The sequence below is a fragment of the Dendrobates tinctorius genome, unplaced genomic scaffold (genome assembly GCF_039654945.1).
Source record: "Dendrobates tinctorius isolate UK_male_01 unplaced genomic scaffold, ASM3965494v1 ptg000215l, whole genome shotgun sequence".
Lineage (NCBI taxonomy): Eukaryota > Metazoa > Chordata > Amphibia > Anura > Dendrobatidae > Dendrobates > Dendrobates tinctorius.
This window is the reverse complement of record NW_027361882.1, coordinates 1,845,509-1,862,218: the sequence shown is the minus strand read 5'-3', so window position 1 is coordinate 1,862,218 and position 16,710 is coordinate 1,845,509. Positions and strand designations below refer to the sequence as shown.

Below are 16,710 nucleotides of genomic sequence, written 5' to 3'. Positions count from 1 at the left end.
AAGGACACCGTTCTCTCCTGGTTCTCCTCCTATCTCTCTGACCGCTCCTTTACTGTATCTTTTGCCGGCTCCTCCTCCTCTCATCTTCCCCTTACAGTTGGGGTTCCTCAAAGATCAGTCCTAGGCCCCCTCCTCTTCTCTTTGTACACTGCCCCTATTGGTCAAACAATCAGTAGATTTGGTTTCCAGGACCATCTCTATGCTGATGACACCCAATTATACGCTTCTTCTCCTGACATCACTCCAGCCTTTCTAGAAAACACCGGCAATTGTCTAAACGCTGTGTCTAACATCATGTCCTCACTATATCTGAAACTGAACCTGTCAAAGACTGAACTCCTTGTGTTTCCTCCCTCTACTAATGTACCTATACCCGACATTGCCATTTCTGTGTGTGGTTCCACCATCACTCCCCAGCAACATGCCCGCTGTGTTGGGTTCATCCTTGACGCCGAGCTTTCCTTTGCCCTCCACATCCAATCACTGGCTCGCTCTTGTCATCTGCACCTCAAAAACATTTCTAGAATTCGACCTTTTCTTACTTTTGACTCCGCAAAAACTCTTACTGTTTCTCTTATTCATTCTTGTCTTGACTATTGTAACTCTCTTCTAATCGGTCTCCATCTTACCAAACTCTCCCCTCTCCAACCCATCCTGAATGCTGCAGCCAAGATCATAAGATCATATTCCTCACCAATCGTTACACCGATGCCTCTACCTTGTGCCAGTCATTACACTGGCTACCCATCCACTCCAGAATTCAGTACAAACTTACTACCCTCACCCACAAAGCTCTCCATGGCTCAGCACCACCCTACATCTCCTCCTCGTTTCAGTCTACCACCCTACCCGCGCCCTCCGTTCTGCTGATGACCTGAGGTTAGCATCCTCAATAATCAGAACCTCACACTCCTGTCTCCAAGACTTTACACATGCTGCGCCAATTCTTTGGAATGCATTTCCCAGGTCAATACGATTAGTCCCATATCCCCACAATTTTAAGCGTGCCCTGAAAACGCATTTATTCAGACTTGCCTACTGCCTCAACACATTAACCTAACTATCCCTGTGTGTGGCACAGTCAAAAGTTTTACCATAACCAGGTTCCCCGCATCATGTTCCCACATGCTTTATGCATCCATTAGCCCTCTGTGTCTGTACTGTTACACACTTAACATTATGGCTGGTCCAAACAATCAGGGCAACTGTTACCACCCACCTTTCGTGTCTACCTTTTTCCTCATAGACTGTAAGCTTGCGAGCAGGGCCCTCATTCCTCTTGGTATCTGTTATGATCTATGTGATTATTGTTATGCTGTAATGTCTATCGTCTGTACAAATCCCCTTTGAAATGTAAAGTGCTGCGGAATGTTGGCGCTATAGAAATAAAATGTATGATTATTATTATTATCATACTGTGTGTGGGGGAATGTACTGTGGGGACATTATACTGTGTGTGGGGGAATGTACTGTGGGGACATTATACTGTGTGTGGGGGAATGTACTGTGGGGACATTATACTGTGTGTGGGGGAATGTACTGTGGGGACATCATACTGTGTGTGGGGGAATGTACTGTGGGGACATCATACTGTGTGTGGGGGAATGTACTGTGGGGACATCATACTGTGTGTGGGGGAATGTACTGTGGGGAGCATCATACTATGAGTGGGAGAATGTACTGTGGGGACATCATACTGTGTGTGGGGGAATGTACTGTGAGGATATCATACTGTGTGTGGGGGAATGTACTGTGAGGATATCATACTGTGTGTGGGGGAATGTACTGTGGGGACATCATACTGTGTGTGGGGGAATGTACTGTGGGGACATCATACTGTGTGTGGGGGAATGTACTGTGGGGACATCATACTGTGTGTGGGGAATGTATTTTGGGGACATCATACTGTGTGTGGGGGAATGTACTGTGGGGACATCATACTGTGTGTGGGAGAATGTACTGTGAGGACATTATACTGTGTGTGGGGGAATGTATTGTGGGGATATCATACTGTGTGTGGGGGAATGTACTGTGGGGACATCATACTGTGTGTGGGGGAATGTACTGTGGGGACATCATACTGTGTGTGGGGGAATGTACTGTGGGGATATCATACTGTGTGTATGGGGGGTGTATTGTGCTGGCATCAAACTGTGTGTGGAGGAAATGTACTGTGGGGCATAATACTTTGTGGGAATCATACTATGTAGAGGGCTGTGGGAGCCATCATGGTGTGTTGGAGTATTTTATGGTTTAAGGGGTTATGGGGATGACTGGGGATATAATACTATGTGGGGGTCTCTTAATGTGTGCAAGCAAACTATAAGGACATTATATTGGCTGTGTTTGGCTATGGTGGATCTACTGTGGGGCGTCATACTTTGCATAAATTGGGTACTGTGGGGGACAACTGTATAAGGGAATTTACTGTAAAGGTATCATACTGTATGTACAGTTGTGGCCAAAAGTATTGACACCCCTGCAATTCTGCCAGATAATACTCAGTTTCTTCCTGAAAATGATTGCAAACACAAATTCTTTGGTATTATTATCAAACACAAAAAGAATTGTCCTAAAGCCAAATTGGATATAATTCCACACCAAACATAAAAAAGAGGGTGGACAAAAGTATTGGCACTTTCGAAAAATCATGTGATGCTTCTCTAATTTGTGTAAATAACAGCACCTGTAACTTACCTGTGGCACCTAACAGGTGTTGGCAATAACTAAATCACACTTGCAGCCAGTTGACATGGATTAAAGTTGACTCAACCTCTGTCCTGTGTCCTTGTGTGTACCACATTGAGCATGGAGAAAAGAAAGAAGACCAAAGAACTGTCTGAGGACTTGAGAAACCAAATTGTGAGGAAGCATGAGCAATCTCAAGGCTACAAGTCCATCTCCAAAGACCCGAATGTTCCTGTGTCTACCGTGCGCAGTGTCATCAAGAAGTTTAAAGCCCATGGCACTGTGGCTAACCTCCCTAGATGTGGACGGAAAAGAAAAATTGACAAGAGATTTCAATGCAAGATTGTGCGGATGTTGGATGAAGAACCTCGACTAACATCCAAACAAGTTCAAGCTGCCCTGCAGTCCGAGGGTACAACAGTGTCAACCCGTACTATCCGTCAGCGTCTGAATGAAAAGGGACTGTATGGTAGGAGACCCAGGAAGACCCCACTTCTTACCCCGAGACATAAAAAAGCCAGGCTGGAGTTTGCCAAAACTTACCTGAAAAAGCCTAAAACGTTTTGGAAGAATGTTCTCTGGTCAGATGAGACAAAAGTAGAGCTTTTGGGGCAAAGGCATCAACATAGAGTTTACAGGAGAAAAAAAAGAGGCATTCAAAGAAAAAAACACGGTCCCTACAGTCAAACATGGCGGAGGTTCCCTGATGTTTTGGGGTTGCTTTGCTGCCTCTGGCACTGGACTGCTTGACCGTGTGCATGGCATTATGAAGTCTGAAGACTACCAACAAATTTTTCAGCATAATGTAGGGCCCAGTGTGAGAAAGCTGGGTCTCCCTCAGAGGTCATGGGTCTTCCAGCAGGACAATGACCCAAAACACACTTCAAAAAGCACTAGAAAATGGTTTGAGAGAAAGCACTGGAGACTTCTAAGGTGGCCAGCAATGAGACCAGACCTGAATCCCATAGAACACCTGTGGAGAGATCTAAAAATGGCAGTTTGGAGAAGGCGCCCTTCAAATATCAGGGACCTGGGGCAGTTTGCCAAAGAAGAATGGTCTAAAATTCCAGCAGAGCATTGTAACAAACTCATTGATGGTTACCGGAAGCGGTTGGTCGCAGATATTTTGGCTAAAGGTTGTACAACCAAGTATTAGGCTGAGGGTGCCAATACTTTTGTCTGGCCCATTTTTGGTGTTTTGTGTGAAATGATCAATGTTTTGCTTTTTGCTTCATTCTCTTTTGTGTTTTTTCATTTAAGACAAATTCAATGAAGATAATAATACCAAAGAATTTGTGTTTGCAATCATTTTCAGGAAGAAACGGAGTATTATCTGACAGAATTACAGGGGTGTCAATACTTTTGGCCACAAATGTAGGGGGCTTCACACTCTATGGGGTCCATGAAAGGGGTATCGTAGTGAGACAAAGACACACATCCTCATCCTGTATAGTGAGAAAGACCCAACCCACTTCCTGTAGAGGGACATAATCCTAACTTCCACTTCCTGTAGAGGGACAAAGTCTCGCCCCCACTTCCTGTAAAGGGACAAAGTCTCGCCCCAACTTCCTGTAGAGGGACAAAGTCTCGCCTCCACTTCCTGTTTTCATTTCAGTGTCTTTGCTGCCAGAGACAGGTGAAATAGTACTCTGACCGTGTACATAGAGGTACATGGGGTCACATTCGGTAACAACATCTCCTCCCCCACATTTTATCCTAATACACAACCTATAAGACAGAGCTGGAGGCTGACAGTGATCTGGATTACCTTTGTACGCTGAGAATGCCGCCCAGATTCCTGTAGAGCACGGACCCGATAATGAACATGGAAGAGTCATCTGTATCTAAACAAAAGCAAAAGAGGGAAAACATTACTGGAGACAAAGCCAGAACCTGTGCAAGCTGCCGGCACAATATCACCGAGCTCGGGCCACCATCCATGGCCTAACACGCTTTCACTTGGCTGAAATAGATTTTTGGGGGTGCATGAATAATTCATTGGAAAAGGTTAGAACATGAAGCGCATGTTGTGAATGCATCTGTGAGACGTGCCCGGGAGCGGCGTGAAGCGTGCCGGGAGCTGCTCCACCTTTACATGCTTTGGTTATGGTTGAACTACCAGAGTTAAAGAGAACTGATTAGAAGGTCACTGCCCACCTGGGCGCCTCCGGCTCCACAAACCCTCTACCCAAGAGGCTAGAAAATAGCTGGAGATGGGCCAAGCGAAGAGAGGTCTCACCACAGGGGTCCGGGTCAGTGGTGACACATACAGACTTCAAGGTGTGAAGGTCATGACTGGGGGCGTGCGATACAACAATGCCTGACAAGTCGGAGATTGAATTATAGCAAGAGAGAGGAATAAAACAGAATGCTTTATTGTTTGTTTTTGTAAAGATTATTTATTAAATGTTTTATTATTTTATATTGTACTAAAAATGATATTTCTTTAAAATCTAAAGGGGTATTGCCATGTCCAAGATCATATCCCAATAAGAAGACGGTGTAATAATAACAATATTAGCAAATACCTCCAATTAGAGATGAAGTATAGTTCTCCTGATTCACCATGTTGCTTATCTCATGTGCAGGGCATTGCAGGGTCATAGCAGGATAACTATGGGCTGGGCATTATACTACAAGTCAGAATATGGGCTGTGCATTATACTACATGGAGGACTATGGGCTGTACATTATACTACATAGAGGACTATGGGCTGTGCATTATACTACATGGAGGACTATGGACTGGACATTATACTACATGGAGGACTATGGGCTGTGCATTATACTACATAGAGGACTATGGGCTGTGCATTATACTACATGGAGGACTATGGACTGGACATTATACTACATGGAGGACTATGGGCTGTGCATTATACTACATGGAGGACTATGGGCTGTACATTATACTACATAGAGGACTATGGGCTGTGCATTATACTACATGGAGGACTATGGACTGGACATTATACTACATGGAGGACTATGGGCTGTGCATTATACTACATGGAGGACTATGGGCTGTACATTATACTACATGAAGGACTATGGGCTGTGCATTATACTACATGGAGGACTATGGACTGGACATTATACTACATGGAGGACTATGGGCTGTGCATTATACTACATGGAGGACTATGGGCTGTACATTATACTACATGAAGGACTATGGGCTGTGCATTATACTACATGGAGGACTATGGACTGTGCATTATATTACATGGAGGACTATGGGCTGGGCATTATACTACATGGAGGACTATGGGCTGGGCATTATACTACATGGAGGACTATGGGCTGTACATTATACTACATGAAGGACTATGGGCTGTGCATTATACTACATGGAGGACTATGGACTGGGCATTATACTACATGGAGGACTATGGGCTGTGCATTATACTACATGGAGGACTATGGGCTGGGCATTATACTAAATGGAGGACTAGAGGCTGTGCATTATACTACATGGATGACTATGGGCTGTGCATTATACTACATGGAGGACTATGGGGTGTGCATTATACTAAATGGAGGACTATGGGCTGTACATTATACTACATGGAGGACTAAAGGCTGTGCATTATACTACACGGATGACTATGGGTTGTGCATTATACTACATGGAGGACTATGGGCTGTGCATTATACTACATTGAGGACTCTGGGCTTTGCATTATACTACATGGAGGACTATGGACTGGGCATTATACTACATGGAGGACTATGGGCTGTGCATTATACTACATGGAGGACTATGGGCTGGGCATTATACTACATGGAGGACTATAGGCTGTGCATTATACTACATGGATGACTATGGGCTGTGCATTATACTACATGGAGGACTATGGGCTGTGCATTATACTACATGGAGGACTATGGGAAGTACATTATACTACATGGAGGACTAAAGGCTGTGCATTATACTACACGGATGACTATGGGTTGTGCATTATACTACATGGAGGACTATGGGCTGTGCATTATACTACATTGAGGACTCTGGGCTGTGCATTATACTACATGGAGGACTATGGACTAGGCATTATACTACATGGAGGACTATGGGCTGTGCATTATACTACATGGAGGACTATGGGCTGTACATTATACTATATGGATGACTATAGGCTGTGCATTATACTACGTGGAGGACTATGGGCTGGGCATTATACTACACGGAGGACTATAGGCTGTGCATTATACTACAAGGAGGACTATGGGCTGTACATTATACTATATGGATGACTATGGGCTGTGCATTATACTACATGGAGGACTGTGGGCTGTACATTATACTACAAGGAGGACTATAGGCTGTGCATTATACTAAATGGAGGACTATGGGCTGTACATTATACTACATGGAGGACTATGGACTGTGCATTATACTACATGGAGGACTATGGACTGTGCAGTATATTATATGGAGGACTATAGGCTGCACATTATATTATATGGAGGACTATGGGCTGTACATTATACTACATGGAGGACTATGGACTGTGCATTATACTACATGGAGGACTATGGACTGTGCAGTATATTATATGGAGGACTATAGGCTGCACATTATATTATATGGAGGACTATGGGCTGTGCATTTTGTTATATGGATGACTATGGGCTGGCTTTGCATTATATTACATAGAGGACTATGGGGTGCATTATATAATGGAGGACTATGGGTTGTGCAGTATACTATATGGAGGACTATGGATAGTGCATTATATTATATGATGGATATGGGAAATGAATTATACTAATATGGGGGGTGCATTACATATAGAGGACTATAGAGGGTGCATCATATTATATGGAGGACTATGGGAAGTGATTTCGATGTACGCCCCTGGTGAGTATAATAATGTATTTTTTTCTATACATGAAAGAACAGTGGCATAATGGGGGACATATACAAAGATGGGGAATATATCCCAGGGTGTGGCTAGGATAAAAGATATACATACATACAGCTCTGGTAAAAATTAAGAGACGGCTGCACAATGTTCAGTTTGTTTCAGTCTGTTGGATTTTTCTCTTTATATTTTGGAGTAAAATGTAAATTGCTCTTTTATTCTATAAACTCCTGACAACATGTCTCCGAATTTCCAAGCAATAAATTTTGCATTTATTTTCAGAAAATGAGAAATGGTCAAAAGTACAAGAAAATGCAGAGTGCTTGCTGACCTCAAAGTCTTTTCCTCACTCAAGACTTTGCTTTTCAACTCCTTTGGCATGGTTAAATGTTATTTTTCATTCCTATTATTTTTGGGATCTTTATACTTTCCTTCGTTAAATAAGATTTGATTCAGGTGATCACCTAATCAGAAGCACATTAAGTAGAATGAGGTGCACTCAGGTTGGAATTCCACTGACACTGGAATGGAATGGCTGTCAGACATGGAGAGAAGATGATTTTTATAAAACTGTGCAGTGGTCTCTTAATTTTTGCAAGAGCTGTGTATATAATCAGGATCCAGGGAGCATGGTCAAAATCATGCACCGGGTTCCATCAGACAAAAGTTATGCTACTATCAACAGTAGTATAATACTAGTTATATTCTTGCACATAGGAGCAGTATTATAGTAGTTATATTCTTGTACATAGGGCAGTATTATAGTAGTTATATTCTTGCACATAGGGGTAGTATTATAGTAGTTATATTCTTGAACATAGGGCCAGTATTATAGTAGTTATATTCTTGTACATAGGGGCAGTATTATAGTAGTTGGGATGATTTAGCGAATCCTGCTTTGAGCAGGGGGTTGGACCAGATGGCCCAGGAGGTCCCTTCCAAATCTACGATTCTATGATTCTGTTATATTCTTGTACATAGGGGCAGTATTATAGTAGTTATATTCTTGTATATAGGAGCAGTATTATAGTAGTTATATTCTTGTACATAGGGGCAGAATTATAGTAGTTATATTCTTGTACAAAGGGGTAGTATTATAGTAGATATATTCTTGTACAAAGGGGCAGTATTATAGTAGTTATATTCTTGTACACAGGAGGAGTATTATAGTAGTTATATTCTTGTACATAGGGGCAGAATTATAGTAGTTATATTCTTGTACATATGAGCAGTATTATAGTAGTTATATTCTTGTACATAGGGGCAGTATTATAGTAGTTATACTCTTGTACATAGGGGGCAGTATTATAGTAGTTATATTCTTGTACATAGGAGCAGTATTATAGTAGTTATATTCTTGTACATAGACGCAGTATTATAGTAGTTATATTCTTGTACATAGGAGCAGAACTATAGTAGTTATATTCTTGTACAAAGGGGCAGTATTATAGTAGTTATACTCTTGTACATAGGGGGCAGTACTATAGCAGTTATATTCTTGTACATAGGAGCAGTATTATAGTAGTTATACTCTTGTACATAGGGGCAGTATTATAGTAGTTATATTAATGTACATAGGAGAAGAATTATAGTAGTTATATTCTTGTACATAGGGGCAGTATTATAGCAGTTATATTCTTGTACATAGGGGCAGTATTATAGTAGTTATATTCTTGTACATAGGGGCAGAATTATAGTAGTTATATTCTTGTACAAAGGGGCAGTATTATAGTAGTTATACTCTTGTACATAGGGGGCAGTATTATAGTAGTTATATTCTTGTACATAGGAGCAGTATTATAGTAGTTATATTCTTGTACATAGGGGCAGTATTATAGTAGTTATATTCTTGTACATAGGAGAAGTATTATAGTAGTTATATTCTTGTACATAGGGGCAGAATTATGTTATATTCTTGTACATAGGAGCAGTATTATAGTAGTTATACTCTTGTACATAGGGGCAGTATTATAGTAGTTATATTCTTGTACATAGGAGAAGTATTAGAGTAGTTATATTCTTGTACAAAGGGGCAGTATTATAGTAGTTATACTCTTGTACATAGGGGCAGTATTATAGTAGTTATATTCTTGTACATAGAAGTATTAGAGTAGTTATATTCTTGTACAAAGGGGCAGTATTATAGTAGTTATACTCTTGTACATAGGGGCAGTATTATAGTAGTTATATTCTTGTACATAGACGCAGTATTATAGTAGTTATATTCTTGTACATAGGAGCAGTATTATAGTAGTTATATTCTTGTACATAGGGGCAGAATTATGTTATATTCTTGTACATAGGAGCAGTATTATAGTAGTTATACTCTTGTACATAGGGACAGTATTATAGTAGTTATATTCTTGTACATAGGCGCAGTATTATAGTAGTTATATTCTTGTACATAGGAGCAGTATTATAGTAGTTATATTCTTGTACAAAGGGGCAGTATTATAGTAGTTATACTCTTGTACATAGGGAGCAGTATTATAGTAGTTATATTCTTGTACATAGGGGCAGTATTATAGTAGTTATATTCTTGTACATAGGGGGCAGTTATTATATTAGTTATATTCCTGTACAGAGGGGGCAGCATTATAGTAGTTTATTCTTGTGTATAGGAGCAGTATTATAGTAGTTATATTCCTGTACATAGGAGCAGTATTACACTAGTTATATTCTTGCATATAAAGGCAGTATTATAGCAGTTATATTCTTGAACATAGGGGCAGTATTTTAGTAGTTATATTCTTGTACATAGGAGCAGTATTATAGGAGTTATATTCTTGTATATAGGAGCAGTATTATAGTAGTTATATTCTTGTACATAGGGGCAGTATTATAGTCGCTATATTCTTGTACATAGGGGCAGTATTATAGTAGTTATATTCTTGTAAATAGGAGCAGTATTATATTAGTTACATTCTTGTACATAGGGGGCAGTATTATAGTAGTTATAGTCTAGTACATAGGAGCAGTATTATAGTAGTTATATTCTTGTACATAGGGGCAGTATTATAGTAATTATATTCTTGTAAATAGGAGCAGTATTATATTTGTTAGATTCTTGTACATAGGAGCAGTATTATAGTAGTTATATTCTTGTATATAGGAGCAGTATATAATTGTTATATTCTTGTACATAGGAGCAGTATATAATTGTTAGATTCTTGTATTTAGGAGCAGTATTATAGTAGTTATATTCTTGTACATAGAGGGCAGTATTACAGTAGTTATATTCTTGTACATAGGAGCAGTATTATAGTAGTTATATTCTTGTATATAGGAGCAGTATTATAGTAGTTATATTCTTCTACATAGGAGCAGTATTATAGTAGTTATATTCTTCTACATAGGAGCAGTATTATAGTAGTTATATTCCTGTACATAGGAGCAGTATATAATTGTTAGATTCTTGTATATAGGAGCAGTATTATATTAGTTATATTCTTGTACATAGGAGCAGTATTATAGTAGTTATATTCTTGTACATAGGGAGCAGTATTGTAGTAGTTATATTCTTGTACATAGGAGCATGATGTGAGTTCATTTTCCCCTTCACTACTGAGGCCCGAGGAACTCCCTCTTCTGGTAAAGAAAGGTAGTGAGCCTGATTATCAAACACCTGAGCCTAATGATGATGACTGGCTGAGTGGAGTTACTGACTGGATATAAGGCTGCCAACGCCCTTCTGCCCTGCGGGTGATTTCTCTGTGGGATCCTTGGAGACCAGTCTGAATTCCTGCTCTTCTAAAGCTAAGTTTTCTGCTTGGCTTTTTGCATTTGTGCTTTGACTTTGTTTTGCCTTGTTTTTCTGTATTTCTGCCATTCCCTGCTGGGGTGAGCTGAATTCCTTTACCTCTATCTTCTGAAAATACCTGAGTGCTGATTTAGTTTTTGAAGCCTAGCTGCTTCAGGGTCTTTTTCCATATCAGCTTGTTGGCTTATGTCTTTGATAGGGTTTTGGCAGATTGCACACAGCAACCTTCCTTTCCTGTTCTGTTTAGTTAGCTTGGGCCCCATAGTTTGCTCAGCCTATCTTTCTATCTGTGTGAGTGTTTTTTCATCTTGCTTCACCGTCATTATATGTTGGGGGCTGCCTTTTACTTTGGGGTCTGCTCTGGGGCAGTTTAGATTTCCTTTTCTGTCTTTAGGCTATTTAGCTCTCCGGCTGTGATCGAGGGGTCTAGGGCACCGTAGGAACCCCCCACGGCTACTGCTAGTTGTGTTGATAGGTTCAGGGGTCTGCAATCTGATAGTTGCCAACTTCTCTGGTTTTCTGGACGTAGCTTCTATTTTTGTGTCTGCCTCCTATGGTGACTCAATCATAACAGGAGCAGTATTATAGTAGTTATATAATTGTACATAGGGGCAGTATTATAGTAGTTATATTCATGTACATAGGAGAAGTATTATAGTAGTTATATTCTTGTATATAGGGGGCAGTACTATAGTAGTTATATTCTTGTACATAGGAGCAGTATTATAGTAGTTATATTCTTGTACATAGGGGGCAGTACTATAGTAGTTATATTCTTGTACATAGGAGCAGTATTATAGTAGTTATATTCTTGTACATAGGGGCAGTATTATAGTAGTTATATTCTTGTACATAGGGGCAGTATTATAGTAGTTATATTCTTGTACATGGGCAGTATTATAGTAGTTATATTCTTGTACATAGGGGCAGTATTATAGTAGTTATATTCTTGTACATAGGAGCAGTATTATAGTCGTTATATTATTGTGCGTAGGGGCAGTATTATAGTAGTTATATTCTTGTACATAGGGGGCAGTATTATAGTAGTTATATTCTTGTACGAAGGGGCAGTATTATAGTATTTATATTCTTGTACATAGGGGCAGTATTATAGTAGTTATATTCTTGTACATAGGGGGCAGTATTATAGTAGTTATATTCTTGTACATAGGGGCAGTATTATAGTAGTTATATTCTTGTACATAGGAGCAGTATTATAGTAGTTATATTCTTGTAGATAGGAGCAGTATTATAGTAGTTATATTCTTGTAGATAGGAGCAGTATTATAGTAGTTATATTCTTGTACATAGGGGCAGTATTATAGTAGTTATATTCTTGTACATAGGGGGCAGTATTATAGTAGTTATATTCTTGTACATAGGAGCAGTATTATAGTAGTTATATTCTTGTAGATAGGAGCAGTATTATAGTAGTTATATTCTTGTAGATAGGAGCAGTATTATAGTAGTTATATTCTTGTACATAGGAGCAGTATTATAGTAGTTATATTCTTGTATATAGGAGCAGTATTATAGTAGTTATATTCTTGTACATAGGAGCAGTATTATAGTAGTTATATTATTGTGCGTAGGGGCAGTATTATATCAGATATAAGTTATATGCTTGCATATAGGGGACAGCAGTTTTATTGTTTTTTTGGGGAGCATCTGTCACTTACCAGAGTCTTCTGACATCAGGAGGCTCTTAGATATTGAGACTTTATCCTCCGAGTTTCGCGCCCATTCCACCATTCCTCTCCAGCCTTTCATCGGGAAGCTGATATCTGTCGGACTGTTTGCTGGACGCTTGTAGATACTTAAGACTTGGGGAAAAAAAAACACACAATCTCATTAGGGCACGGGAATATTCTGCCAACACAATAGGGATCAGAAAACTGCGCGTTTACAAGGGTTTTGCACATTTATTCAACAACTTTTTGCTCTTCGTATTTTGTGCATTGTGTAGCACTGCTATTACACTGCTTTATGATTGGTGTTGATGAATCATCACTGTAGGTCGGTATTATTTCAGCATTGTGTGGCGGTATGTAGTTAAGCATTGCATGTTCATCACCCAGATCAGGATATTTCAAGGTTCAAGAATTTTGTACAGAATAAGAAATACTTGTTATCTTGATTTTTACCTTTTTACACCTTTTCAGACACCTAAAAAGTCAAGTCTTGCATTAAATTGTCACACGGAAATCTGCAATTTGCACAAACATTTTTTACATTTAAAAAAAATTACTCACAGAGGCAAATAAGAAAATATAAGCCAAAATGTAGCAATTAATGAATTAGCTGCAAACAGCTGAAAATCAAAAGCCGCGGCCACAAACGTGAACTGAGAAAAAAAAACAACAAAGGAAAAAGACGACTTAAAAAAAAAACGACACAAAGTAAAAGCAGAATGTAAAATAATAGCATAAAACGTCAAAAAACAGACAGAGAAAGGCGCAATAATCAATGGAGCAAATATTTATTTCATTGCAGATTTGTCCGTCAGCAGCGGAGCTATGAATGCAGAGTCCTGGAGATCTGCAGAGCCGCGCTGCGCAGGAGAATGCTCTGCATACATAAACAGCAGCTGACGAGCAACCAGCGCAGCCTAGTGGTGGCTGAGGGGACGACACACAGAGCTCGCTGCACCACAGCGCCAGAGACACCTACCCAGGTTGTCCGTCACTTGGTACGAGTCCTTAAAATCCTTCATCCGAAATCCAATCACATCTATGAAGTCTTCTACTAACCGGAAGAGATCCTTAATGCTCAGCCCCATCTGCACGGAAGAAAACGAAGGAGATCAGAAAATACGTGGTCTGTAGGTACACATGTAACAGAGCTCTGCGAGGGCACATAATGGAATAGAGGTCACCTGCAGTCCTATGTAACACCACAGATAACACCGTGATAACTCACTGAGCACAGATAATGTAGCAGATATCACCTGTAGTCCTATGTAACACCATAGATAACACAGTGATAACTCTATATATACAGATAATGTAGTAGATATCTCCTGCAGTCCTATGTAACACCACAGATAACACAGTGATAATTCACTGAGCACAGATAATGTAGTAGATATCACCTGCAGTCCTATGTAACACCACAGATAACACAGTGATAACTCCCTGAGCACAGATAATGTAGCAGATATCACCTGTAGTCCTATGTAACACCATAGATAACACAGTGATAACTCTATATATATACAGATAATGTAGTAGATATCACCTGCAGTCCTATGTAACACCACAGATAACACAGTGATAACTCCCTGAGCACAAATAATGTAGCAGATATCACCTGTAGTCCTATGTAACACCATAGATAACACAGTGATAACTCTATATATACAGATAATGTAGTAGATATCTCCTGCAGTCCTATGTAACACCACAGATAACACAGTGATAACTCACTGAGCACAGATAATGTAGTAGATATCACCTGCAGTCCTATGTAACACCACAGATAACACAGTGATAACTCCCTGAGCACAGATAATGTAGCAGATATCACCTGTAGTCCTATGTAACACCATAGATAACACAGTGATAACTCTATATATACAGATAATGTAGTAGATATCTCCTGCAGTCCTATGTAACACCACAGATAACACAGCGATAACTCCCTGAGCACAAATAATGTAGCAGATATCACCTGTAGTCCTATGTAACACCATAGATAACACAGTGATAACTCTATATATACAGATAATGTAGTAGATATCTCCTGCAGTCCTATGTAACACCACAGATAACACAGCGATAACTCCCTGAGCACAAATAATGTAGCAGATATCACCTGTAGTCCTATGTAACACCATAGATAACACAGTGATAACTCTATATATACAGATAATGTAGTAGATATCTCCTGCAGTCCTATGTAACACCACAGATAACACAGCGATAACTCCCTGAGCACAAATAATGTAGCAGATATCACCTGTAGTCCTATGTAACACCATAGATAACACAGTGATAACTCTATGACCACAGATAATGCAGTAGATGTCACCTGCAGTCCTATGCAAGACCACAAATAACACAGTGATTATGTAGTGGATATCACCTGCAGTCCTATGTAACACCACATAGATAACAGTGATTTATTAGTACTAGTTGTGGTGTAATACAGGGGTGAATAGCTGTTATTTGTCATGGGTGTGAATACTTTTACAACCTGCACATACACTTGCATATTCTCCATGCTCCATAATATCTACATTTCCCTATAATCGGTGTCGTCCGTCCCGGCCGGACTCTTCATTACGGTAATAATAATGCCGCGGCAGAGACCATCAGATTAGTTGTTATCCGGTGGTTCTGTCCTGTTGTCCTGACAACGCGGAGCAGCGCTGCAATCAGCTGTTAGTAAGACGCAAAACAATAATAATAGGACTAACACTGGCAAATGGCAGCAATAATAGCATCGTCATATTGTGATAGAACCAAAGCCAGATGATTATCAGGACAATATTCTGCTCTGTGGCCGACAACGAACAGTGGTAACTGATACTCTGTGCCGCCACACCATGCACAGAGAGTCACCACAGATCACAGAGGGTCTGGACTGGGGAAAACATCCTGCAATATTTATTTTTAACAGTTAACCCCAAGAGACAAAACAGAAGTGAAAAGTAGTAACAACTATGTAATATTACCTACATCACACACTGACATCACATCTAATGTACTAGGAAAAGCATGTGCACAAGTTAATTATTTGATGATGGTGTCATCATACTGTGTGTGGGGGAATGTGCTGTGGGGACATCATACTGTGTGTGGGGGAATGTACTGTGGGGACATCATACTGTGTGTGTCGGGAATGTGCTGTGAGGACATCATACTGTGTGTGGGGGAATGTGCTGTGGGGACATCATACTGTGTGGGGGGAATGTACTGTGGGGACATCATTCTGTGTGTGGGGGAATGTACTGTGAGGACATCATACTGTGTGTGGGGGAATGTACTTTGGGGACATCATACTGTGTGTGTGGGGGAATGTACTGTGAGGACCTCATACTGTGTGTGAGGGAATGTGCTGTGGGGACATCATACTGTGTGTGGGGGGAATGTACTGTGGGGACATCATACTGTGTGTGGGGGAATGTACTGTGGGGACATCATACTGTGTGTGGGGGGAATGTGCTGTGGGGACATCATACTGTGTGGGGGGAATGTACTGTGGGGACATCATTCTGTGTGTGGGGGAATGTACTGTGAGGACATCATACTGTGTGTGGGGGAATGTACTGTGGGGACATCATACAGTGTGTGTGGGGGAATGTACTGTGAGGACCTCATACTGTGTGTGAGGGAATGTGCTGTGGGGACATCATACTGTGTGTGGAGGAATGTACTGTGGGGACATTATACT

General features: G+C 40.3%; 1 protein-coding gene across 6 annotated transcripts in view; it reads right to left on the bottom strand.

Annotated features, from left to right (window-relative positions):
* ADGRB1 (adhesion G protein-coupled receptor B1) overlaps window positions 1-16,710 on the bottom strand; it is a 758,475-nt gene that overhangs the window by 279,001 nt on the left and 462,764 nt on the right. For all 6 annotated transcript variants that reach the window (XM_073555047.1, XM_073555046.1, XM_073555048.1 and 3 more), the window contains exons 13-15: window positions 13,987-14,095; window positions 12,996-13,139; window positions 4,457-4,532 (exon numbers count right to left, since the gene is read on the bottom strand). In XM_073555047.1, coding sequence (XP_073411148.1) covers window positions 4,457-4,532; window positions 12,996-13,139; window positions 13,987-14,095 — 329 coding nt within the window. The remainder of the gene's footprint in view (window positions 1-4,456; window positions 4,533-12,995; window positions 13,140-13,986; window positions 14,096-16,710) is intronic.